The sequence below is a fragment of the Lycorma delicatula genome, chromosome 5 (genome assembly GCF_047948215.1).
Source record: "Lycorma delicatula isolate Av1 chromosome 5, ASM4794821v1, whole genome shotgun sequence".
NCBI lineage: Eukaryota > Metazoa > Arthropoda > Insecta > Hemiptera > Fulgoridae > Lycorma > Lycorma delicatula.
In genome coordinates, this window is record NC_134459.1 from 95973447 (window position 1) to 95999247 (window position 25801).

General features: G+C 30.7%; 1 protein-coding gene across 1 annotated transcript; it reads left to right on the forward strand.

Moving 5' to 3' along the window:
* Window positions 1–1663: 1663 nt before the first annotated feature.
* Window positions 1664–25801, forward strand: LOC142325231 (kallikrein-7-like). The gene is made up of 6 exons (XM_075366711.1): window positions 1664–1851; window positions 8837–8997; window positions 14735–14823; window positions 18691–18952; window positions 22603–22755; window positions 24856–25801. Exons 1-6 carry the CDS (start codon window positions 1755–1757, stop codon window positions 25057–25059), a joined length of 966 nt encoding a protein of 321 aa, XP_075222826.1. The 5' UTR covers window positions 1664–1754; the 3' UTR covers window positions 25060–25801.

Genomic DNA, 25801 nt, shown 5'->3' on the forward strand with positions numbered 1-25801 from the left:
TGATTTATCACAATTGTAGGTGAACCACATTTCTGTACATACTGTAATTGGAAATTTCGTCAGTTACAAAATCAATGTAAAAAAAAGAAAGAAAACGTATCATGGATTTTTTTCAGTTTTTATACAAATTTGTCACAAATGTTTGTCGAATAAAAATTGAAGAGGTAAAATACAAATCCAGATATCGAATACTGACTCCACGGCTGGCAGTTGCCTGGGTTGTGGTATTATACACGATATCAATCTGAAAAATATCCTCAAAAAAATCAAATCAGTTAGTTGAATTATATAGTATAGAACACGGGAATAAATTGGTAAGCAACTGGTTTCAGCAACCTACTGCTGAAACCTGGACTTTCCAAATCGGTTCACTGAAGATTACTGTTTTTTTTTGTTATGAGTTAGCAGATCAACACAGTAACATTTTATAAAACAGTACAATCATATATATATATATATATATAAAACTCCACATATTTTAAATATTAAAATTCCATATATATTCCGTATATTAAAACTCCATATTTTAAACTCCTACCCTTTACTAAACATTATAAAACTCCGGTGAAGAAATATTTACAAATGGATGTAATTAATATTGATTTGTATTCATCAACTATTAATTACCATAATAAATCAAAATAGTAAGAGAAGGATAATGAGAATTAAAATATTATTCCAAATTTGAAGAAAAAAATTAAGAATAATTATTACATTCTTTATTTTTAAATATTACTGTTCAAATTCATAAAGTGATTTTGTTTAATAGTATACTTCTTCAGCATCTAATATACAAGCAATAACTAATGACATAGATAAAAAGGAACTCAACGGGCAAGAAATAAAACCACTACATGAAAATTAAGGTACAGATCACATGATAACTGGAATAATAGGAAAGAAAAGAGCATCTATTAAAGATTAAGATTGCACGGTAAGTTAAACTTTACCATAAATAAATAGTTTGAAGTTCAGGGATAATGATATTTAAGTAAAAAAAAAGTCATCAGTCCGTAATATATAGCACAAGAATAATTTTTTTTTTTAAAAAAGCAAGGAATCAAGAAATTAAAACAATTTGTTTATTTGTTGGTCTATGTATGTGTGTGTGTGTGCACGCACACACACAAAAGTATAAAGTATGATTACTGAAGTATAGTTTCGGTATACAACCGTCAAACTCCGAACACCCAGGAGGTCCCATGAAAAGCAACTCAGAATTTTTAAATGGAAAGGATAGAGTTGAGATATTTTAAAAAGGACAGAAAAAAATTTTGATAAAAAAATCGTCGAACTACGACAAACCGATATACGCGATCAGGATATTTAAAACAATCGGTAGGAAAAAAAGTTTAATGAAAGATTTTTTTTTATGTATACTTATATAATAACTTTGTGTATGATCGATATGTTAACGAAATTATAGAATGTTTAAAATTACACTACTGGAAAGAACAGCTATAAAAGAATAACTTTTATGATAAATTAGTCGTAATTCCTACAGGTTATCTTCAAATAAAAAAACTCTTAAGAATGCAAAACTCTTAAAAATAATCAATTAACTAAGACTATATAATTTAGATAAATCGCGAAACTGATAGGAATATGTAGCTAAATGACAATATTAATTAATCAAGCACTCTTGATAAACATTCTAAGTAAGGAAAAATAAACGTATAAAGATAATAAATACTGTATGTGTAAAACCTTAAGATAATAAATGTATACTGTACGTTTAAAACCTTACAATAGATATGCACCAGACACTAGGACTGCATTTTAATGAAAACAAAATGATGTTAATTAAAACAGTTATTATAACGCAGATACTAACAACACTATTTTGTAATGGTAAGTGATAAGCTATGATTGTAATTTTTATAATTTAAAAACAAAACATTCATTGTATGTTTTTACTATTAATCGCACTTAATTTCAGAAACCGCTGATTCAATGTGTATGTATTCATACTAAATGAATATTACATGCTAATATTTTTTTAATTTTAGGAAAGGTGTATAACAATAATTTAGCCTTGTAATCCAACAATCGAGTGAATAATCAAACGAAGATTGAGAACGAATCACATCTGATGCGCGGTATCCTTCAGTTAATATTATTTTGCGTCTCAAAATGAATCATTTCGTAAAAGATAAAAGAATTAAATGGTTCTTGAGAATAAAACAATGATTAATAATTTTTTTTTTTTAATTTTAATCATCAAAATAGAGCTGTTATAGAATTGCAATTAATTTAGAATAAGAATTATATAAAAACAATTATTACGAGGGTAGGTCAATTATTGATGTTAAAGAACAATTTAGATTCGGAGTTAACAGTACAAGGTGAAAAGATAAAGATGCTACGATTTGCTGATGATATAGTAATTCTAGCCGAGAGTAAAAAGGATTTAGAAGAAACAATGAACGGCATAGATGAAGTCCTACGCAAGAACTATCGCATGAAAATAAACAAGAACAAAACAAAAGTAATGAAATGTAGTAGAAATAACAAAGATGGACCACTGAATGTGAAAATAGGAGGAGAAAAGATTATGGAGGTAGAAGAATTTTGTTATTTGGGAAGTAAAATTATTAAAGATGGACGAAGCAGGAGCGATATAAAATGCCGAATAGCACAAGCTAAACGAGCCTTCAGTAAGAAATATAATTTGTTTACATCAAAAATTAATTTAAATCTCAGGAAAAGATTTTTGAAAGTATATGTTTGGAGTGTCGCTTTATATGGAAGTGAAACTTGGACAATCGGAGTATCTGAGAAGAAAAGATTAGAAGCTTTTGAAATGTGGTGCTATAGGAGAATGTTAAAAATCAGATGGGTGGATAAAGTGACAAATGAAGAGGTATTGCGGCAAATAGATGAAGAAAGAAGCATCTGGAAAAATATAGTTAAAAGAAGAGACAGACTTATAGGCCACATACTAAGGCATCCTGGAATAGTCGCTTTAATATTGGAAGGACAGGTAGAAGGAAAAAATTATGTAGGCAGGCCACGTTTGGAATATGTAAAACAAATTAATAGGGATGTAGGATGTAGAGGGTATACTGAAATGAAACGACTAGCACTAGATAGGGAATCTTGGAGAGCTGCATCAAACCAGTCAAATGACTGAAGACAAAAAAAAAGGTCAATTATTATCCGCAATGTAGTTATAAATTTTATTGCAATACAAATAGGAAACTTACATGTACATCATTTTTCAACATAGTCCCTCTGCATTTCAACGCACTTAGTCCATCGTTGCACAAGCTACCTCATGCCCTCGTAAAAGAAGGTATTCGGTTGAGCTGCAAACCAGGAAAGCACCGCTTTTTTTCACTGTTTCGTTCGAGGTAAATCGACGGCCCCTTAATGCCTCTTTGAGTGGACCATCAAGTGGTAGTTAGGAGCAAGATCAGGATTATACGGAGGATGAGCCGGTACTTCAAAGTTGAGTTTCTGGAGCGTTTCAGCAGTGTGAGCAGCAGTATGTGGACGGGCAGCATTATCGTGCAACAACATAACGCCTTTCGACAGCAGTCCTCGGCGTTTTCTTCGAATTGCAGGCTTCAGCTTGGCAGTAAGCATCTCACTGTAACGCGCACTGTTTATTGTCGAGTCCCTTTCCTCATAATGTTCCAGTACCGGGTCTTGTGAGTCCCGGAAAAACTATAAGTATCAGTTTTCCTGCGGATGTCTTGAATTTTTTTTTTTTGCAGGGCGAATTTGGATGTTTCTATTCCATACCCTGTCGTTTACTCTCCGGCTCGTAATGATGGATCCATGTTTCACCAGTGATGATTCTGTCTAAAAAGTAGTCCTGTTCGTTACCATAGCGATCCAAATGTTTTTTGGCAGATGTCCAAGCGAATTTGTTTATACAACTGTGCGAGTTGTTTTGGGACCCATCTTGCACAGACTTTAAAATAACCCAAATCTATTGTGGATGATTTCGTAGGCAGAACCGTGACTAATTTTGCAGACGATGTGCCACTTCATCGATAGTTACTCGTCTAAGAAAACCTTGTCGCGTGCACGCTCAATGTTTTTTCTCATTTGTGGCGGTAAACGGTTGTCCGGCTCCTTCGTCGTGCGCAACAATTGTGCGATCATTTTTAAATTTTTCAATCCATTCGTAGATACTCCGTTACGGCAACACACTGATCCCGTACTGTATTCCAAAAGTATTCGATGTATTTCGGCCCCTGATACAACTTCCAACCACAAAAAACGGATCACTGAACGTTGTTCTTCTTTGGTGCAAACAGAAAGCGGAGCAGCCTAGGTTAACGGCAGAGCAGCGATAATGGAACTAACCTAGCAGCATCAAACGTGTACAGCAGACATAACAACATTAAACCACTCATGCGTCATCTACACAACATGACAGTACTACAAACATAACCAAAATTATGACTTAATTGCGGATAATAATTGACTTACCCTCGTTACGTAAAAATAATTTTGCACCTTATTTTATTATCAAAAATAATTAGGTTTTAGTGACAAAATTAAGGTATAAAATTTCTTTAAGTTAGTGCTATTTATCTAAGCTTTTTCTATTAATTCTGTCAAGTTTTCTCTCTAGTAGAAGATTTTTAAAACGGCAACGGGAATATTTGGGTTAAGTTTAGTACCTTTGCGACCGTTTAACCCACCTGGTTGGTGTAGTGGTGAACACGTCTTCCCAAATCAGCTGATTTGGAAGTCGAGAGTTCCAGCGTTCAAGTCCTAGTAAAGTCAGTTATTTTTACACGGATGAATAACTAGAATTTGAATACTAGATCGTGGATAATACTTTTCTTTTAGAGGACAAAATAATTTGACTTGACTTTTTAATTTCGTTATTTCTATTCATATATTTTTACTAGTTCAATAATTATCAATAATTTTAAAAGTTAAATAAGCTACCTTTAAATATTATTATAATTATGTACATGGATTACTAAATAATTCTAAGTTTAAAAAAACCGAAGGTATATGAGAAGAAGATTTAACAATACATTAAATACACAAGTATAATTCTATTAAAAGAATTCGGGAAACGTAAGATTAGAAAAGAGAAAAAATGAGAAGAGCAACGGTAAAACTGAAAAGCATCTATTTAAAAAAAAAGGATTCGATCAGGGAAAAATACTTATAAAACTAGTTCACAAGACCGTCAATTTTAAAAAACACAGATACTGGAAATATGTTCTTTGGTGGTTGGGTTTCAATTAACCACACATCTCAGGAATGATCGAATTGAGACTGTAGAAGATTACACTCATATACATATCATCCTCAGAAATATTATCTGAACAGTAATTACCAGGGGCTACACAGGAAAAAGAAAGGAATCGTCATGAAAACAAAAATTCAATGTATCATTTTGAAATCAAAGTAAAATGATGAATGTGAGCGAATGAGAAAAGATTATAATTAAAAATAATAATTAAAATGTTTAGTCATAATAAAAAACCTAATAGTTCTAAGTTATTTGAAATTAATTAAATAACCGAATTCGATAAATAAAAAACTTCCATTAATATGATAATTAATAATTAATGTATGATATTGTATAATATTAATATTATTTTTAATATTCGTTAAAATAATAATGAAAATATAAGAGCTGCCGTAATATAATCTTTTTATTGTGTTGTCATTTAAGACTGAATTCAATAAGTGTTTGTAATAAATGTAACGTTACTAATCCCAATCCAACTATATTCAATAACTTGTCAACAGTGAACCCACTTACGGATTCATTGAAACATAAAATTAACGAATAAAAAAAATATCACAAAATCGCAATTATTTATAAGTTGCACAATATTTTGAGAATTACATTTTTTAAATAAAATGTTAAAAAGGGGAATTTTTGCTCCGACAGGTTAGCAACACTAGTCGCGAAGCTGTACGCACCCTAGGTACGCTCGCGTCGGCCTTCGTGGTGCGAGTGGTAGCGTCTCGGCCTTTCATCCGGAGGTTCCGGGTTCGAATCCCGGTCAGGCATGACATTTTCACACGCTACATTTGTTGTCATTCATCTCATCCTCTGAAGCAATACCTAACGGTGGTCCCGGAGGTTTAAAAAAAGGTACGCACGTACACCTGTTTTCTCTCACGTACGCCTCATAATTTCAAAAAACCTTTATATATAGTAGCAACGATTAAAAATTAATGAATGAAATACGTCATTACGAGTGAAAGAAAAGAAAGACTATCGAGAAATTACTAGGAATAAACGAAGGCGAAACAGACAACTTATGGAATAAAAAACGAGATTTCCCGGACAAGGCTTCAGCGATAGAATCTGTGAAGAAAGAATTCATATACTTTCTTTCTTCATTATAGGTTTCATTATAGATACTGAAGGAAATGTTAGGAGATATTTACAGTGCTTGCAATCGGGTAAATGCGATGAAACCTTCTTTCTTTTTCAGTTTAGCTTCCGGAACCACCGTAAGGTATTACTACAGAGGATGAATGAGGATGATATGTATGAATGTAAATGAAGTGCAGTCTTGTACAGTCTGAGGTCGTCTATTCCTGAGATGTGTGGTTATTTGAAACCCAAACATTAAAGAACACTGGTATCCACGATCTAGTATTCAAATCCATGTAAAGCCGGGGAATTTTTATATATAAATATCGGGGGATATTTGTTAAAAACAAATATCCCCCGATCGGTTTGGAAAACTAACTTTGAACAAACAAAATAAGTTTTTCAATTCACAACTTTATTAAAATGATAACTTATAGCCTTATAAACTATAACACGGTTGAATTGTAGATATTATTTTGCAAAATTGTAATGAAGACCCCATCCTTTATCTTTAAATTCAATCGTATTCAGTTCAAAATACTTGTACGTTAAATGACCGTTTTAATAATCATAATTATCGATACTGAACCGACAATAAATTGTAGATTACAAAAGTTCATACGATAATCACGAAAAACTGAACCTTTTATACATAGTTACAAACGTCATTACAATTTAGTTTAGATGACAATTGACAATATTGGATAACTCTTAATTTTAATTAAAGGATTCTACCGACTATCTAGTAATACGTTTGATAACGATTAAAAAATTTATAATTTCGGCAAAATGGATTGCGCTCCATCACTTCGCTGTAAAGGTAAGACAAAATTTTAAATAATACATTTCCAGATAGTTTGAAGAGTAGTGAAGGAACAAACAACAGAATGACCACCTACCGGTTCTCCGAGTCTAAATCGTTGGATTATTTCATTTGAGGTAACGTTTACAAAACCAAACCCGAACGTCTGAAAGAAGTATAATTAAAAAGGTGCTCGTATAATGTCAAATATGACACGGCAAGTTTTAAATTTTACACTTGAAATATTTATCCTTCTGTGTTACCAAGCTGCAGTAAGGAAGCACCTTAACCTCGACTGTAGAATGATGAGACAGAGTTTATTTTATTAAAAGGGAACAGGGTACTCCATCCCTGGATCCCCGAAGTATAAGGTCAATTTATTTATTTATAAGTATAGGTTTATACTTAAGGGACTCCATCCCCCGGACCCTCAAAGTACAGGTGAATCCCGCAGCCAACCCAGAGGTTGCGTGGCTCAGTCGCTTGCTATTACAATCTAGCCAGGAGGCTCCCGCAACTCACTTCGTTCGCTATTCCTGTCTTACCAGGGGGCTCAACCCCAGTGTTCGTTACCCTCATGGTTGTGAGAATAAAACTGATAAATAACAGTTAAAGTATTTTACCTCTATAGAAATTTGAAAAAGAAACTTAATTACAAGACAGAATAGTAATAACTATATCAACTAAAGTACACACACACCTTTGACCACGGAAAATTCATAACTTATTTCTGTTGCCGTGGTGACAGAATTATAATAATGAAGGAAAAGGATTAAGCTTTATTCAAAACATTTATTGGTAAATGTAATACCTCCATCTTATAATTCAAACAATTTAATTCGGATTAAAAATTGCAAACAAAAATTACAAATTCCTGTAAAATAGTATCAGCATCTCGTTAAGTATAGTCAATTATAATTATATAATTTGAGCAATTTCCAGATTTTTCTAACACTTGCAGAAAAAACATTGAAAAAAGAAACCCTAAAAACTGTACAGCATCATTTAAAATTACAATTTTCCTACATTTCAGTAAAACCGCAGAGCTAATGTTTTTATGGAATTACGTTTACAGCAAAAAATTTAAATGTAGGCAATACAAAAATAAATATTCTGATACTCTGATACACCGTTATAGTTATTTGTACGTCTGAATATCACCTTCAGACCTGAATATCACCGTTCGACTTGACATCGTAATAAGTCTGGTTAATTGATAATAAAGTTCCTCCTTACATTCCCCCATTAGTCTTATATTTATTGGGAGTGCCTAGCGTCTCATGTCAGGTCACATACTTGTAACCTAATACTTGTGTATTAGATTATGATACTTAACAGGCATTATATACAATTCAGGATACTGTAAATTTTAATATTTTAAACAACTATTACATCATTTGCGGAAACAGATACTTCAAACATACAATACATAGTTATTTCCGTAAAATACAATTAAGGATGAACTGATAATACAATGATACTGATAATTAAACCATAAACAAACAAACACCATAAAAAAAACAAGAACTTCTAATTACGATATATACAATGAATTTAACAGATTTTCATCAATTAAATATTTATCTACTTATTAAATTAAAACCAAATTGATGAGGATTAATATTTAAATCTACATTTTAAATTTAACAAACATACACATGCACGTGTTCATTAAAAACTCATATGCCTTAAGCCGACATATAATGGTTTATTTAATATTACAGTGACCGCAACACCAAATGAGGGAACAATAACTAACCACAAGCATAAAAATGAAATGGATGAGCAGAAAACGAAATCAATAAATGATAATGAAGCTACTGATCACATGATAACTGGAATAATTGGAGGGAGGAGAGCGTCAATTAAAAATTATCCGTATACGGTAAGTTTTATATTTAAAGACAGTCATAAATAATTACTGCATTAATAATAAATTACACAGGAAATGATCTTTTATGTAAATAGCGTTATATAAAAATGACGTTTAAAGATTATTTTAACTCTAATTTCTCTTCAATTTAACACTACTTAGGCTCGTATGAAAAATAAGAAACAATTCCTCTGTTTCTTTAAATCCACTCCATTTACATCTGGAACACTTTAAACGGTTACTGGTGGAAAATATCTTTAGGATATTTATTTAGCACCGGATAACGGGGCTCACAAATTAATGGCGCTTAATTGCCATACTCTAATAAATAAATATGCGAGGAATATTCTTTTAACTAAGTTTATTTTATTCTTCTAACTTAATATAATTTTCTTTAGCCATATCAAAAGGTATAATTACTAATAAAGTAAACCGGATATAAATTCCGTAGGCTTGAGAAAGTCTATAGTTTTATTTTTTATAGGTTCAAAACAAAAAAAAGGTACTTTTAATAACAAGTTAAGGTTTTCTCAGAAATTTTTTAAGTCTCTATTCCAACATCACCTTTTAAAATATGGAGAATAGGTAACTTGTTTAAATAATAAAAAGGATGTATATTTTTTTGGATATCATTTTTATCTTAACTATTTTGTACAAAACCTTTTTTGCGAATTTTTTCTCATCTGCCAAGCTTTCCATCTTAGTTTTAAACTCATTCAGTAAGCTGTTAATTTGTGGTTAACAGCTTAGCCTGTAAATTTATATTTATCCCGTCAATTTTTTTTTAAATGAATAATTATAACATTTATATCTCCCTTACTAAATGTTATATCAAGTCAGGATCACCATTATTACCGGTCCTAAGACCTAATTACTACACTAATTACGAATATGCGGTGAAATAAAGTTCCGAACAACGGAATGATTATGATTTTTCTAAACCGATATTATGTTGAACGAATTCGTATCTAAAACATGAATCGCTCAATTATAAATTAATCTTTTCAAAACTACTACACCATCCAATTTTGATGGTTTTTGACTATCGGTATTCCTCTCATCGGTAATTTTAGAAATTAAATGAACATTTATCGACTTTATAAACTGAGTATGAAAATGTATAATATAATAAAAATCATTAATTTTTACGATGAGATGTCAATTTATGTGGAAAAAATACTTAATGAAATAACTGCTGGTCACTATGCGTAAATGAAAAACTACCTCAATCTTCGAGCAATAATGTATACTATACACGTAGTTCCTAACAGACTGCAGCTAGTTTTGGAAATAATTTTCTTATAAGATCATTCGCACTGGGATGAATTATTCAATTACCGTAAACATAGACTAGTTTTTAATTATCTGTAGTTTTTCAAATAATTTCAATAATCAAATGATGCTGTATAATTTTACAAAAACAGAATTTTGAATGACCTTAATATTCAATACGGCTGTAATTCTCTAATAAAAGATCTATCGTGGATAATTTTTACATTTATTATAAAGCTAATTAATAAATTACTGACTCGTTGGCAAATGTTTAATGAGACTGATAAACTCAATTTTACAATCTAATATCGGAAAATAAAATGGTTCAGGGACAAAGAAACTTAAATGAAACGAAATAAGGCTTAACAACAAACTAATCAACGTAAGATAAAGAGAAAACTTTTTTCTCAAGGGAGACGGATCCACAAATGATGAAAAAGGAAAAATGTGAGTGTGTATCTGCGCGAATGTCTAACAAAGAACGAAGAATGCATATGTATGCTCCAGCTTACTATTCAGCTGTTGAAGTTTTTCAGCTGACTGCGTAAATAGAAATGATTATTTATGTTTTTATCTGAGAGATCAAAACCTACATTCAGTAAATTTTAGTTCTGAAATTACTGTATAAAATTAAAAAAAAGATATTATTTTTAAATTATGTTTTAAATACAGTTGGATTTTAGGAAAGCGTTCTGCACAAGTATTTGATATGCATGCAGTTAAAATAAGCTTTGTTGCCAAGTACTTACGCTTTCCCCGATTACGTAGGAACCAGAAAGTCTCACTGTTATACGATCAATATCACACCATCTAGATTTAAAAAAATTTTAAATCGCAATTTGGGATAAAAACTGATGTTATATTCTCCAAAATACACGAAAATAAAATTCGCACGATAAAAAAAGTAAAACCAAAAGCAGCGTAAAGATATGTTAATAAATAAATGGATTAGTAAAGTGATGGTAACCGCTTGCTCAGAATCCTAAGAAATCGTATGAAACTCAAGGTTAGGCGAGAAGTTAGTAGATGTCTCAGACATTAGCATAAAATTTTACACCAATGAAAATTAAACAATTTTTATATGAAAATTTGAATGTAATCAAATTTAAAATATCTGATTGATTTTGGGTTTAAAATAAAAACATAAAGGTAATAAATTCCTTTTTCATACTGTTAAAAACAGTAAGGACACAAGATTGAAATATCAATAATTGTTTTCGTGCTGTGTAGTGTAGGATATTAGTTATCAATCCAATTGGAGTCTTCAGGACAAACCTAAGGTTCTAAAATGCATCCCCCATTTGGAATGTTACTGCAAAAAAAAGGTAATTTTATAAATTCAGCAGACAGTAAAATGATTAAAAACCGAAAAAATATCACGTCTTTTTTAAAAATATCGTCTTTGGAATAAAAGACGAGAAAGATGAGATAAGGCATACAAAAAAAGTCATCTTCAGAAAAAAAAGGGAAGTAATTAATTACTAATAGCATTGCCTAGGCTACGTTTGAAAGGTTACGCTCTGTATTTCTTATATTTTTATTTTCGAAATGAGTTATTGTTAAATCCAAAACGTTTATACTATTGTTAATTTCAACTTCCTTTTTAAATTGTATATTAAATAAGTTAAATTCTTTTAATATTAAATCAATATTCTGTTCATGGGCACATACTAGAATTTCGAAAAGAAGATATCAACAAAATGGTATATTATAAAACCAACATCTTCAAGCAGATACCTAAATTTCCTATCAACACAACCAATATCACATAAAAAATCAGTAGTCAAGAATCTAGCAAACAAAGTAATAAAAACTACAAACCCCAAGGATAGAACGGAATATATATATAAAGCTAAAGATCTATTAATACATAATAATTATCCAGAAAATATAAATAAAATATTTAAAAATACAATATAAACACTATAATAGTATATCAGCCAACAAACCTAATAATAATAATAATAAGAGATAGAATTATGTTGCATTATCATATGTCTCAGATATGTCAGAAAAGATTAAAAAGTTGCTACAAAAGGATTTTCCAATAGCCCCAAAAAATTACAATCTGAATAGGATGTTTTCTAAATTAAAATCGCCGATAGAAAAAATCAACAAACTAACGTAGTATACAGCATTCCGTGGAAAGATTGTAACGCGGTGTAAATTGGACAAACATCTCACTACCTTAAAAAAAGAATTGAGGCCCATAAATATACAAAAAAAAGGAAGTGACAGCGCGCACAATAGAACATAAAAACTCCGGAACTATCATAAGGTATTACTTCAGAGGATGGATGATGATGATGATATGTATGAATGTAAATGAAGTGTAATCGCTTCAACTGACATTCTCAGGTCGACCATTCCTGAGATGTGTGATTAATTGAAACCCATCTACTAAAGAACACCGGTATCCACGATTCAGTATTCAAATCCGTATAAAAGTTAACTGCCTTTTCTAGGATTTGAACCTTAGAACTCTCGACTTTGATATCAGCTGATTTCCGATGACGAGTCACTACTAGACCAACCCGGTGGGTAACATAAACATTCGTTCGATTTGAACAGCACCAAAATATTAGGCAAAGAACAAAATACACATAAAAGGACCACACTAGAAATGATATACATCAAGAAAAATACAAACGCTGTCAACAATAGAACGGACTTATAATAGAACGGATTTATATTGTAAACTTAGTTTTAAGGAAAATAATGTTTAATGTTTGTAATTTTTGAGAATAACATTTCCACTGTAAGGGTTTCAATGCACAGGAAATAGCAATCAAGCTATACAGTATAAAGGGATACGTATAATTATCTAAAGATAAGATGAGTCATATATGAGTAGGGGGAGTCATATATGAGTAGGGCGATTAAATAATGTTATCTAGGATGGGTAGACGAGTTAATTTCTTAGTATGCAAGAGAATTTTGTATGATGTGTGTATGAATGTGTATTGTCACCTGAGAAAGCTAAATGAAGCGTAATGCATTTAATTTATAGTTTATATAGTTAATCGGTTAACCCAACAGATTAATAAAGATAATATTCTTAAGTAAAATATTTTTTATTATATATATATATATATATATATATATATATATATATATATATATATAAAATATATCTAAATAGTATAAACTAGCTGCGTTCTAAAACTAATATCAACCACTTTTCTTGTATCAGGAATTCTTTCTTGATATTAATAATGTGCAGTTAGCACAACTGCAATAGAAAGTTCCAAAGTAAAAATTATCTGTACGTATTTTTCATTGGAAAATTAAAAAGGGTGTTGTTATTTATTCACTTATGAAAAATTCCAAAATTACTGAGATATAAAATACAAACTGTTGATCAGCTATAATATTGGTGAAATGTAAGATAAAATACTTTTCTATTAATTTCGACATGAAAAAGTTTGATAATTTTTTTTTACCTAATTTAATTAACTTTAAAGACTTAATTAATTATTAAATTGATATTTTATTATAATTTTCTTCCTTTATTATTTGAATAGTTGATATTGCTGCTTACACAATTTCTTTGAAATGTCGAAATAGTTTTTACTAAATTTAAAACTACAATATTTTTCTACCATATTTTATGTTTCTGATTGAATAAAAAATTATTTTTTAAAAAACTTTTACTTGTTTTCAGTTAACTTTATTTAAATATCAGAAAATTATATTCTTTACAAATTTGTTTTTTGTTTATTGTATATTCAACAAAATAATTTAAGCAAAAAATAAAAAAGCGTGTTTTTTGTCGATTGCAAAAAACACAAATATTTTGACTTTAAACAATTTTTCTCGGAAACTGCGGTAGACAGTTCTGAACCCATTATATTTAATTTTTCAAATATCATTAAAAAACCACCAATTTTCGCCGACAATTTACTTCCCACGATTTTCTGGAAAATTTCATTCTACCATTAACAATAATCAGGAAGAAATTTTTCGTTAACCGTAACTCAAAAACAAAGCGTTTTCGGACCGGTTATTATACGAATATGTTTGATTAGTTTAATTAGAGGAATATACTTCTAATGTCCACTTGGAATCTCCTTCAGTATTTTTCATACAGTGCAAATGACTACATCTTATAGTGTGTAAATAAATTTATCCAGACGGACAAAAATTTCATTTATTTTTGTTTCATTAAAATGTTTGGAAATATTTCCGGGGAGCCGGAAGAAAGTTTACATGTATTTATTTATAAGGTAAATGAGTTAACGGAATTTTTCTGTTTAAGATGATAATTTAATTTCAAATATAAAGCAAAATATTATGTCTTATTTTATAATAATCATTATTATTAATAACTGAACAAGCACATTCAATAATATATTTAAATATTTAAACGTTCATACAAACCGTTATATTTCTTTCTTTTTTTTGCTATCAATTATTGAGCGTTTCTTTTTTGTCAAATTTATTGAAACAAGCGTTAAACAAGTTTTTTCCTTTTCAGGCCGCCATATTACAAGGGGGATTACTAATGGGATCTGGTGTAATACTGAATAACAAATGGTTACTAACAACTGGTACTCTACTTCACGAGTGAGTATAAAAAATCTCCAATATCATTTATTGATAAATTATATTTTTTAATTATCAGCCAAAAAAAAAAAATCAGAAAACCAAATTTTGAATTATAAAAACCTTCATATTAAATTTAAGCAAGCAATAATAAAATTAACAAAACGGTTCGAACGTTAGCGTTACAGAATAAATTAGAGCAGTATTTTGGCGGATATGAGCGGTAGAGTAGGAATTAAAAAAAGTGGCTTTACATGTTAAACGTAATCGGACATGTTATTACGCTGTAGGATGCGGTAGCTCATGATGTACTTCCAAATTAGTAAAAACAAAGCAATAAAATCTCGATCCACACAAACACATTTCACGAAAATACTAGAAAAGTACATCACTTAAATAAATATTTCTCAACCTGTGGGGCGCGCAAGCATATCGAAAATAAAATATTATTAAAAAAAATTTATTAATTTACTAAAAGGAAAGCAAAACAAAATACATTCTGACTTATTAAATAATAAAGTACACATTTACACTGAAATTACACACTTATAAATAGGATTGTGTAAGTACTGCACAATGTGTGCAGTACTTAATAACTTATCAATACTAAATTAAAAACTTTTAGTGACTCCCTCGCGCCTATCTTGCAGAGCAAAGATTTTTGAAGTAAGGTTTAGTATTAGAAATAGATACTGAGTTTTTTTTATATTTTGCTGAGATTTGCATTTGGTTTTCAAAGCAGCCTCCGCAGAAAATCCGGTTTTGCAAAGGTAAGATGTTGAAAATGGTATTAGTATACGAAATGCTCTTGTTTTCAGTGCACCAAACTCATCATCCACCTCTGCTCAAACTTCGAAGTAATTAAATTGTCTTTTGATTTCGCCACTTGCACTGAAATCTACGAAGATTTCTTCTCGGCAGTTGAGAGCCCTTTGGAAGTATTTTGAAATTGATCCCTAACCCACTGGTAACTTGCTATAATGTTGTCGTTAGCAAGAAAATAATTTTTAAAATTCTTTGCCGGCATTGCTAAATGATTTTCAATGGTTACAAAAACAACTTTCACATGTTGTTCTTCGGCCTTGTAAGTTTTAACAGATTAATTCACATTTGCAAACAACTTTCTACGTTTTTGCTCTAAATTTCTGCTCCACAATTCCAATTTTCAACAAAAAGCATTAACTTTATCACTCGTATCAAACATGTGTGTATCTGCTCCTTGGAGTTGTAAATTTAAGGAATTTAATTTCTAGAATATGTCGACCAAGTAGTTCAATTCCATCACAAGTAAACCATCTCGAAACTTCTCGGCTTCCGGTCGGTTTTCCTCTTAAAAAAATGGGCCATTTCTTCTCTTAATTCATAAACACGCTGTGAAAATTTCCCACGTGATAACCATCTTGCCTCGCAATAAAATAGTAACGGTGAATGTACTGTACCAATGTCTTTACAAAGGACAGAAAAGATTCTTGATTTTAGGGATCTCATTTTTATATAATTTACCACGGTTTCAACCGTCGTTAGCACAATATTCAGACCAGGACTCATTTCTATGGAAACCAGAGCTTCTCTGTGGATCATGCAATGTGTCCAAACAGATTGTGGAGATTTTTGTAGCACAAGTGTTTGTATACTTTGGAATCTTCCACATTGAACGAGCACCATCAGTGCATATTCCGACGTAATTTTCCCACTCTATGTTTACCTCATTTAAGATAACAAATAATACGAGTGCTGCTTTGAGTTCAATTGGTTTGCAAAATAGTTCTACTAGTACTACTGACATACCATCACAAAATCGAACGTAGGCAATGAAATGAGCATCTTTATTACTATCTGTTGCCTCACCAACCTGAATTGAAAACAATTTGTCACGCAACTTCCCGAAAAGCTAATGCTGTACATCGTCAGCTGCATCACCGGGCAACATTATCATTTCATTGAGGTAAGGAGTGTAATTGTTTGACAAAATTATCTCAAAACATAGTTTCTACAATCTCATTTGCAGCTGGCAAAATGGTTTCAAAATGACAATATTTTATTTAAATATTTACCACTTCACCCCTCGATAAAAGTAGGATTTTTTTTACTTCATGGAGAACAAATATAAATGAATTTTTGTACATAATATTTGGTTTCATAATTATAATTTAAACCCGATGGGAAAAATGAAGTCAAAGAAAACGAAAAGGATTTCCATAAAAAAAAAGCTGACAACGTTGGTCGTCTGTTAAAAAAGTCCCTTCACAGAGCGATACGGCCAATGACCAACACATATTCTCCAAATGTATTCTATTTTTACATATTCCAAATTTTTCCTCGTTCACTGAAATTTTTTTAATATATTTCCGCGCATGTATATTAAAAAAAATATGTTAGACCTTAAGGGCAACGGGTTTAGTATTCTTTCTTATAACGTTTTGTTGGTTTAGTCCAATTGGCTGAATAAATACCACCGACCTAATTTTCGGCATGACACTGATAATTACGTTAAAAGAAGACAAACCAATATTTTCAACCGTATAAATATTTTACAATCCGGTTTAAGAAACTTCATTTAAACAACTTTTTCCTTTCACATTAAATTCCGTAAAAATAGACGCAAATAGTAATAATGGACAAATATGACAACGAAAACAAATTGAAAAAATAAAAATTATTTAATTTTGTTGTTTTTGCGGAAATACTTGCAAAATATTATCGTTATCTAAGAACGATTAAAACAACACTATTATCTATTAAATCTCCGATATTTGTGAAAGGGATATATGAAAACGGATTTTGATAACAAAAACAAAAAAATTTAAACTAGCTTCCACATTCCAATCGCCGGACCGTGTAACTACATTTAACAACACTCGACTCTAACATTAAAAAAAGGTCCTTTATTATGAACATACTGTTTTACCTAATACATGATTTTTGTTTTAAGGTAAACCGAAAACAATTTTCATTGACAAAATTCTTGAAAAATATAACAAGACAAAAAAAAACCGTCTTCCAGTAGAGATTCATAATTTAATCTGAGTTACGTCGAACTTTGGGCTACTCTTACTAATGAAACTTTTTAAATATATAATTTGCTACTGATACCTCCAGAACAATTTTATTACCGATATGGTAAATATAAAAACCAAACTACAATTAAATCGACCTAGTAAATTTTATTCCTACATACTAACACTTATAATACGTTATCTAGTAAGCGGCTTAAAATATTACGTCAAGGATATTGTTATATAAAACACGTTCCCTTGTTTAAATTCTCAATCCTTCCTAAAGATGGATCGGGAATACGGTTCTCGCGTTTTAAGCAAAAATCCAACAAATCAAACATAGGAATATATTAATTTTTTTTTTCGGAGGTGTAATAATTTAATAGTATTAATTTTTAATTAATAATTAATTAACTTAATACGATCATCTAGTATACGGTGAGAATTCTACACATAGTATAAAAGAGTTAGTTAAGAATACCCAATGGAAAATAAACCCCGAGGGTCACTCGTGTATGATCGTAAGGTATCAGAAATAACCCTGAATACGGGATGCGCTCGTTCCATAATCGCCTCACAATCATCTTATAGCGGAAAGAATTCTGTAGTTACTCGTTTTAAACGATTCTAATTTTAGTCTGTCTTTGTTTTAAATTCTATGTTTTAAATCCAAAAAACAGAACGCATTAAACATACCGTTTCACAACGGGAAATATGTAATCATTAACTGAGAAAATTTCTATTAATTATTAAAAAGTAACACTTAAAAATAAGAAACACTTTACATATATACAATTTCAATTATAATAAGAAATGTGCTTATTTTAAATTAATTAAAACACGTTTCTTTCAAAAACAAAATAATAACATCGAAATGAATATCTCATTTTAGGGCAGATCCTTCTATTCTGATAAGAGGTGGCACTGATAAAGTGATTTGCAAAGGACAAGCAAGACGAGCCGCAAAACGAATAGTTCATTCCAATTACACGTATCCTTGGCTGAATAATGTAGGTTTGATAAAACTGAAAAAACCTTTCAAGTTTAATAAAAACTTAAAGGCAATTAAAATAGGACATGTAGTCCCACAAGACGGTAAGAAAGCAGTATTAAGTGGATTTGGAATAACGATTGAAACCAGGGGCGACAAAAAGGTACGATTATAATTTAATCATCAGTAATGTAACAATATCTATATCAATATAATAAAAAGAATTAAAAAAATAAAATAAAATTGTTTTTAAAGGAAAAAAAGGCAGCAAATCTATTTCCCACAGGAAAAAGGCAAGGTGATAAAAAAATTAATTAAATGCAGCAAAAAAATTATTTAGAAAACGATCAGAATATTAGTGATTATACTGGTTCGCACCGCTCTTCTAAACATATCATCGATAACATTTAAAAGTGATGAAGGTAACTTCAATGATGGCTATTATTGAGGCTATTATTTCCGTTGTACATACGTACGTACGAAAAATATAAAAGTATCCGCTAAATATTTCTGTCAAATTAATTTTAAAAAAAACAAAAACTAAACCACGGAAAAAAAATTATTTAACAAAATGATAATGCACTTATAGACGTCGGTAAAAAGAATCGATCAGAGCTACCTAATTTAACAGCAATCGTTAACCAAGGGGATAATGGGATAAAAATAATATTATATCATTATTTTTAGATATAATATTATTTTCCTAGGATTTTATATACGAGTATAATTTAAAAGCAGGAAAAAATAAATTTTCGTAAAAATCTTCAGAAATGTTGCTGCACTACAAACACTTCCTTATGTTAGTTTACTATACGAATGATTATTGAAACAATAAAATTATAGACTGAGCCGATGTAAAATGCTACTTTTAATAAATCAATTAATATCAAAAGCAAAATCACACCGATTGCAATACATAATTCCAACTGTATGTCCAATTAACCCAACACACAAATAATTAATGAACGCAATTATATACATTCTATTGAGTAAGAGTTGAAAACATTGACTAAACTTTTTAAAGAGAGAAACCTCATAAATTACTCAGTATAAAAGATTCGTCAATGAATAAATAACTGGATTTGATGAAATCCAGTTATTTATTCAGAACATCTTCACACATCTTCAGAACACAAAAAAAAATTTCACTCAGCTGAAATACGATTCTGGCTGATCGATAACCAACTTGTCTAATTGTGTATAACTGCCATAAAACAGTTCGACCGATTCTATGTGGATTCCCTACTAAATTAAGCTCAAGCTACATCCATTGGTATCTACATAAAAATAATGATTTTCAAAGGAAAAATTTTAAAAACTTTTAAGGAACTTAATTTGGAACGAGGTAAGTTTATTTTCTTAAAACAATCGTTTCATAATTCTGAAAGAAACGATTATTCTGGTAAATGGTTATTAGAAATGCAGAAAAAGTTTAAATAATAAATTAGAAACTGTTTTTAACTAAGTGTACATCTATTTTTAAATAGAAATGAAAACTGGTTTTAAATAGTGGAGTTGGGTCTAGGGGTGCCACAGGACTGTTTCGAATTATTGGCGAAAGATATTTATATAAGAGAAGAGTATATGTTGTGTTTGTAGACCTTGAGAAAACCTTTGATAAAATAAAATGGGATAAATTAATGATAATTTTGAAAAAAGAAAGGAATTGATTGGAAAGATATGAGACTAATGAAAGAGTTGTATATAATCCAGAAAATAAAAGTAAGAATTGGAAGTGAGCCAACACAAAAAATAGAAATAAGAACGGGAGTGCGACAAGGCTGCTGCATGTCACCTACACTATTCAATATTTATCTAGAAGAAATCATCAGCAATGATTTGAAGAGTAATAGAGGGGTGGCAATAGGTGGTAGAAGAACAAAATGTATATGATTTGCTGATGACATGATTGTGCTGGCAGAAAGTGTAACAAAGTTAAATGAAATGCTTAACGGTCTAAGTAAGGCTGGTGAAGATCTAGGGGAGAAAATTAATAAAAAAAAGAAAACAAAATGTACGGTATTAGGTGGCAAAAATAAAAATATTAATGTAAGATTTGGGACTGAGGTACTAGAACAGGTGGTGAAATTTAAGTACTTGGGTAACCTATAACGGAAGATCTTAACAGTACCATAGAAATCAAAAAGAGAATAGCAATGAGTAAGGTGGCATTTGGTAGGAAAAGGAATTTGCTATGTAAGAAATTAAATTTAGATCTGAGGAAGAGATTGGCAAGATGTTTTATTTGGAGTGATGTTATGCTTTATGGTGCAGAAACGTGGACTTTAAGAAAGGAAGACCAACGACAAATTGAGAGGTTTGAGAAGTGGGTGTGGCGTAAAATGGTAAACGTCTGTTGGCAGGATAGAGTAACGAATAAGGAGGTGTTGAGAAGAGAAGCAAAGGAATAAGTTAAATACCATTTTAAGCAGGATAAGGAACTGGCTAGGACACTGTATGAGAATAAAGTGCTTACTAATAATAGATGCAGTTGAAAGATCGGTAAATGGGAAGAAGAAATATAAATATACGTCCACAAACGTACTTAAAACATTACTAGAATTACTGCATTCAAATTTATAGATTACATAATAATTAACTTATTTTTACTGAATAAATAATCTATCTGCTTAAGGTGACCAGGCTAAAGATATCCAAAAGTAATGGGCTATATTTAGAAAACCAATTGTCGTAATCTCTTAAACGAAAGCTCAATCGAGAGGAAATATCTCCATTGTGCATACTCTTAATCTTAAGGTCAGCGGAATACGCATGCCCAGACAATACGACTTTCAATGCAATTGAAGTCGATAGCAGTCAGTTGACATGTGGACCCCACAACAGAAGATTCAGTGGGTACTTTGATTAGCGCAGTTTCAATCAGTTACACGTGTTCAACGGAATGTACAAACTGAATGCAATATCAATCCTCCTACATGTAAGTATATTCGTCAATGGGATACGACTTAAGAGAGACAGGAAGAAAAATTGGTTTCACAAACTGGAAATCATCCAAAATTTTCAGTTAGTGACAAGACTGTGGATCTGAACGCGATGCATTCACTGTCACTCCTGGAAAATCCACCTGTATGGCCACCTAGACTTCCAGATATCACTGGAATTTTTTTGCTTGGAAATTTATTAAAGTTGTGTGTACCAAAAAACGTTCGAGATTTGGACGATTTAAAACAGAAAATTGTTGGAGCTATTGGTCTAATAACGCTGCACATCCTCCTACACACCTGGCAAGAGTTAGATTATCGTCTAGACATCTGCCTAGCTACAAAAGTTACACACACTGAACTTGACTAACCGACATTAAAACTTCGCGAGTTGCTATGATCATTAAAAAAAATTTAATTATATTAATTGATTCTCTTAAAATAAGCTGTTACTTAAAATTGGATGCCATTTAACTCGGACAACCCGATTATTTCTATTATTATTAATAACGAGAAATTATACATTAACATTATATTTAATTATTAAATGTAATAATAAATTATTATTTATTGTCTATTTTAATACTATTTTCATTTATACTACTGAAAATAAAGCACAGAAGAAACAATACTAAGAGAGGATTTAGTAGAGTCTAAAATAAAAAGATTATTGAGCTAGTATAATTATTTCACTGGTAATAATTATCGATGAAACATATTTATAGCCTTAAAAAATATACTATTTTGAAGGCTCAGGAAATTTTTATTATATTTTACGAATTTCATAAAAACAAATACTTCAAAGAATGAAGTCTGATTGGAGGTAACAATACAAAATGTATACTAAACTTTGCTTTGACTTCTTTTTCAGACCCCGTTAAGCAAATCTGATCTTACCGGTCAGTTACAAGCTTCATCTCTCGAAGTAATAACATATCACAACTGCAAAAAATACTACGATTCTGATTCATTTACTAACCGGAATTATTGTACAGCTGTAAATTTAACAACAAGTCCGTGTTTGGTAAGTAAAAATTACATTTTTCTTTTAAGCGATAGTAGCGTAAACTAATATGTTAGCGCTAGGCTTGTTTGGCGGATTCCGTGTACATAGTACGTGATCAGTTGCATATGGGAATAACAGTAAGAAAAATGTCGTCAACCTAAATATATAAATAAGAAAATTAAAATTATTAATTTAATTGTTCTGTGAAAAAGTTTTTTTTTTTACTTCCTTCTAGTTTACTAGGAACGACATCGCTTGCACTCTTCTTCTGGCCCATCCCAGAACAGAGAGCATTAATTACGTACTAAATATAAAATTTAGTTCTCAGTTTGAGTTTACAAATTTTCTTCGGTCGCACGATGGGATTGGGAGGTAAAATTGAATTTTCTTTACGTTTTGAGGCAGCAGGAGTACGAAAATACCATTCACATAAAACGTAATTTCCTTTATATATTTGTATGAAATACAAATTGTAGACTACAAATTTGTAGACAACATAACCTCAATTTGAGGTTACTTTGACTTTGTATTGGTGTATTTTTCATGCAGTAAGTCACAGTGCTTAGTTGAGTTTAAACTTGATGCTTGTGTGTAGGGACTGTGTGTTAACCGAATGTATGGTGCGATGTGTCTGAAATTCAGTGCCTTTCTCTTTGCAGTGAGGGCATTGGAAACGAAAAGTCAGTATTCTTGCGCAGAACTGCACAAAATTTTTTTATTGTAACAGATTTCTCAATGATAAATTATTTTGTTTTTACTATTAAAGAAAAACCCCTATGTTTTACCTATTAAAGTACTGAACATTTAACAAGCGAGTATTCAGACAAATTTTGTAAAATTACATTTATTAAATGACCACCATCATTTTTGTGACACATTCACGTATACAGTCGAAGCTACAGACGTAAAAACCATCCATAAAAGAGATCGGATGCCAAGGACCTTAACGGGAAGGAATATCATCACTGCGTGAAAGAAGCGTCCTGGAGATATGTTTAATTTAAAACATTTTTTTTTAATATGCCCTATTGCGGCTTTTATTTTGTTGGAATTACAAATTCGGTATACATTTTAAAACTACTCAGAAGGATTGTATGCTATTTAAAACATAATGTACGGAGATGCTGCAACTCTGTTGCAATGTTTTGCAAAATAAAAACCACTTCGGCAATTTGCGACGTAATCGAATTATTCATTCAAAACCTCCAATTTTTTTCCATATATCTGTTTAATCACTTGCAAAAAATTAGTATCGTAGGTAAATTATAAGTCAAAATTTCTGCACTGTTTTTATACGGATATCCTGAATCCTAGTGTAAAATTCTACGTTCTGTCTGGTAAGTTTAACAACTTTATAAAAGTCTGCAGAATTCGAATTATCTTTTGTTCGTTAATGTTTTTAAGAACCTTATCCTTCTCTTTGTTTCTTTTGCAAACATTAAAACCAGTACGAATGGATTGAAGTTTATTGTACTGATCAAAGATAAAGTTGCGTGAAAGTATTTCATCTTAATGTATTGAATTCACAGCGAAACTTGTCGAACTTAAATTATCAACTTGGTTGTTTACATAAGGCTGTTGCTGCTGACTTTACGGCTCTTATAATTTTGACGTAAGGAACGTTGGACAAACCGCTTTCCCCCGTATGCAAAAGTTGGGATGGTTGAAAATATTCAGCCATAATCCTTACAAAGAATATAATACATGTCCCTTTTAAACTTAGTAATCACAAAAAGATTGCACATCGTTCCCAACAATAACAATCATCCTATGCCAGGCTTTCTTAGGGAAGTAGAAGTGAAGTACTTTTTTCTGTTTTCTTCTTTTATGGAGCCGAATATACGGTTACATATTAGCATCCGAAATTTTTCGAAAACGTGTAATATTGAACTCCCGTAAGTGAAACTTTTACTCCGTTCACCTATAATAACGAACCTAAAATAATAAGGCTATATAATCAACATCATTACTCTAAGTGAAAGTGAGTCTTTACTAGCGATAACATTACTAAATTTAATGCATACTCAGTATACATATATATAGTACGTACATAGTAATATACTAAACTATATTAACGTTATTAATTAATAATTATGTTTCCTTTGCTTTATTTTGCAGTTAGATGACGGCAGTCCACTTGTTTTCAAGAAAAACCTAGTCGGTTTATTCTGCGGAACGTCTGACTGCGGAAACCCAACTAAACCGACCATATACACAGATATAACTTACAAAGAGATTAAAGATTGGATCCATGCCACAATAAAACGGGAATCGAACCCGAGTGAACTTCAAGAATTTTATAATACGAAATATTATGAATAACAGAGATAACTCTATGAATTATGAACAGAACAAAAAAAAATATAAATGTAATTTACTGCAGTAAAAATTATTTTTCATTAAGGCAAGAAATTTTAATAATGAAAGCGATGTAAGAAAATACGTGAAAACAAAAGAATACGTATTATTTTCTAATTAATTAAAAACACATCGTGTACAATTTGAAAAACAAAAATTTAAATAAAATTTATGCAATGACGTTTTCGTATCTTGTATTGGTGTTTGTATTTTTTGTAAACCAAACTGAATAATTACCGGTAGAGTAAAACAGACCGATTCCTAAATTATTACTTCAATGCCAACAGAATGATGATTACATCATGTTAATCGGGTTACAAGGAGTGTGCAAAGAAGGTGTTTAAAAAATTAGTAGCAGTTAATAAGAACAGATAAAAAAAAAACAGTATTAGTGATAGGGAAAAAAATAATAAACCAGCACGCAAAAAAGACTACGAACTGTGATTACAAAACGGGAGAATGAAATCCGCTTTCTTTCACCGTAAATTTTTTTGAGCAACTAACTTGAACATCAGAAATATTGAGGAATTCTGAAACGTCATCACAAAAAAACAATTACGAATAAAGATAGGTATTCCACAGTAACATAAATAAAATCTATGGTAGAGCAAAAAGTGGTAACAAAAATTACATTTCATTGTCAAAACAAGATAAAAAAGTGCCTATAACTGTTAATAAAATCTAATAAATGTTCATTTTAATCAGG

Coding starts and splice junctions, on each gene's coding strand:
- LOC142325231 (XM_075366711.1), top strand. CDS start 1,755: ATGCACCAGACACTAGGACTGCATTTTAATGAAAACAAAATGATGTTA. Junction 8,998..14,734: donor TTAAAAATTATCCGTATACG/GTAAGTTTTATA, acceptor TTTCCTTTTCAG/GCCGCCATATTACAAGGGGG. Junction 22,756..24,855: donor TAACAACAAGTCCGTGTTTG/GTAAGTAAAAAT, acceptor TTTATTTTGCAG/TTAGATGACGGCAGTCCACT.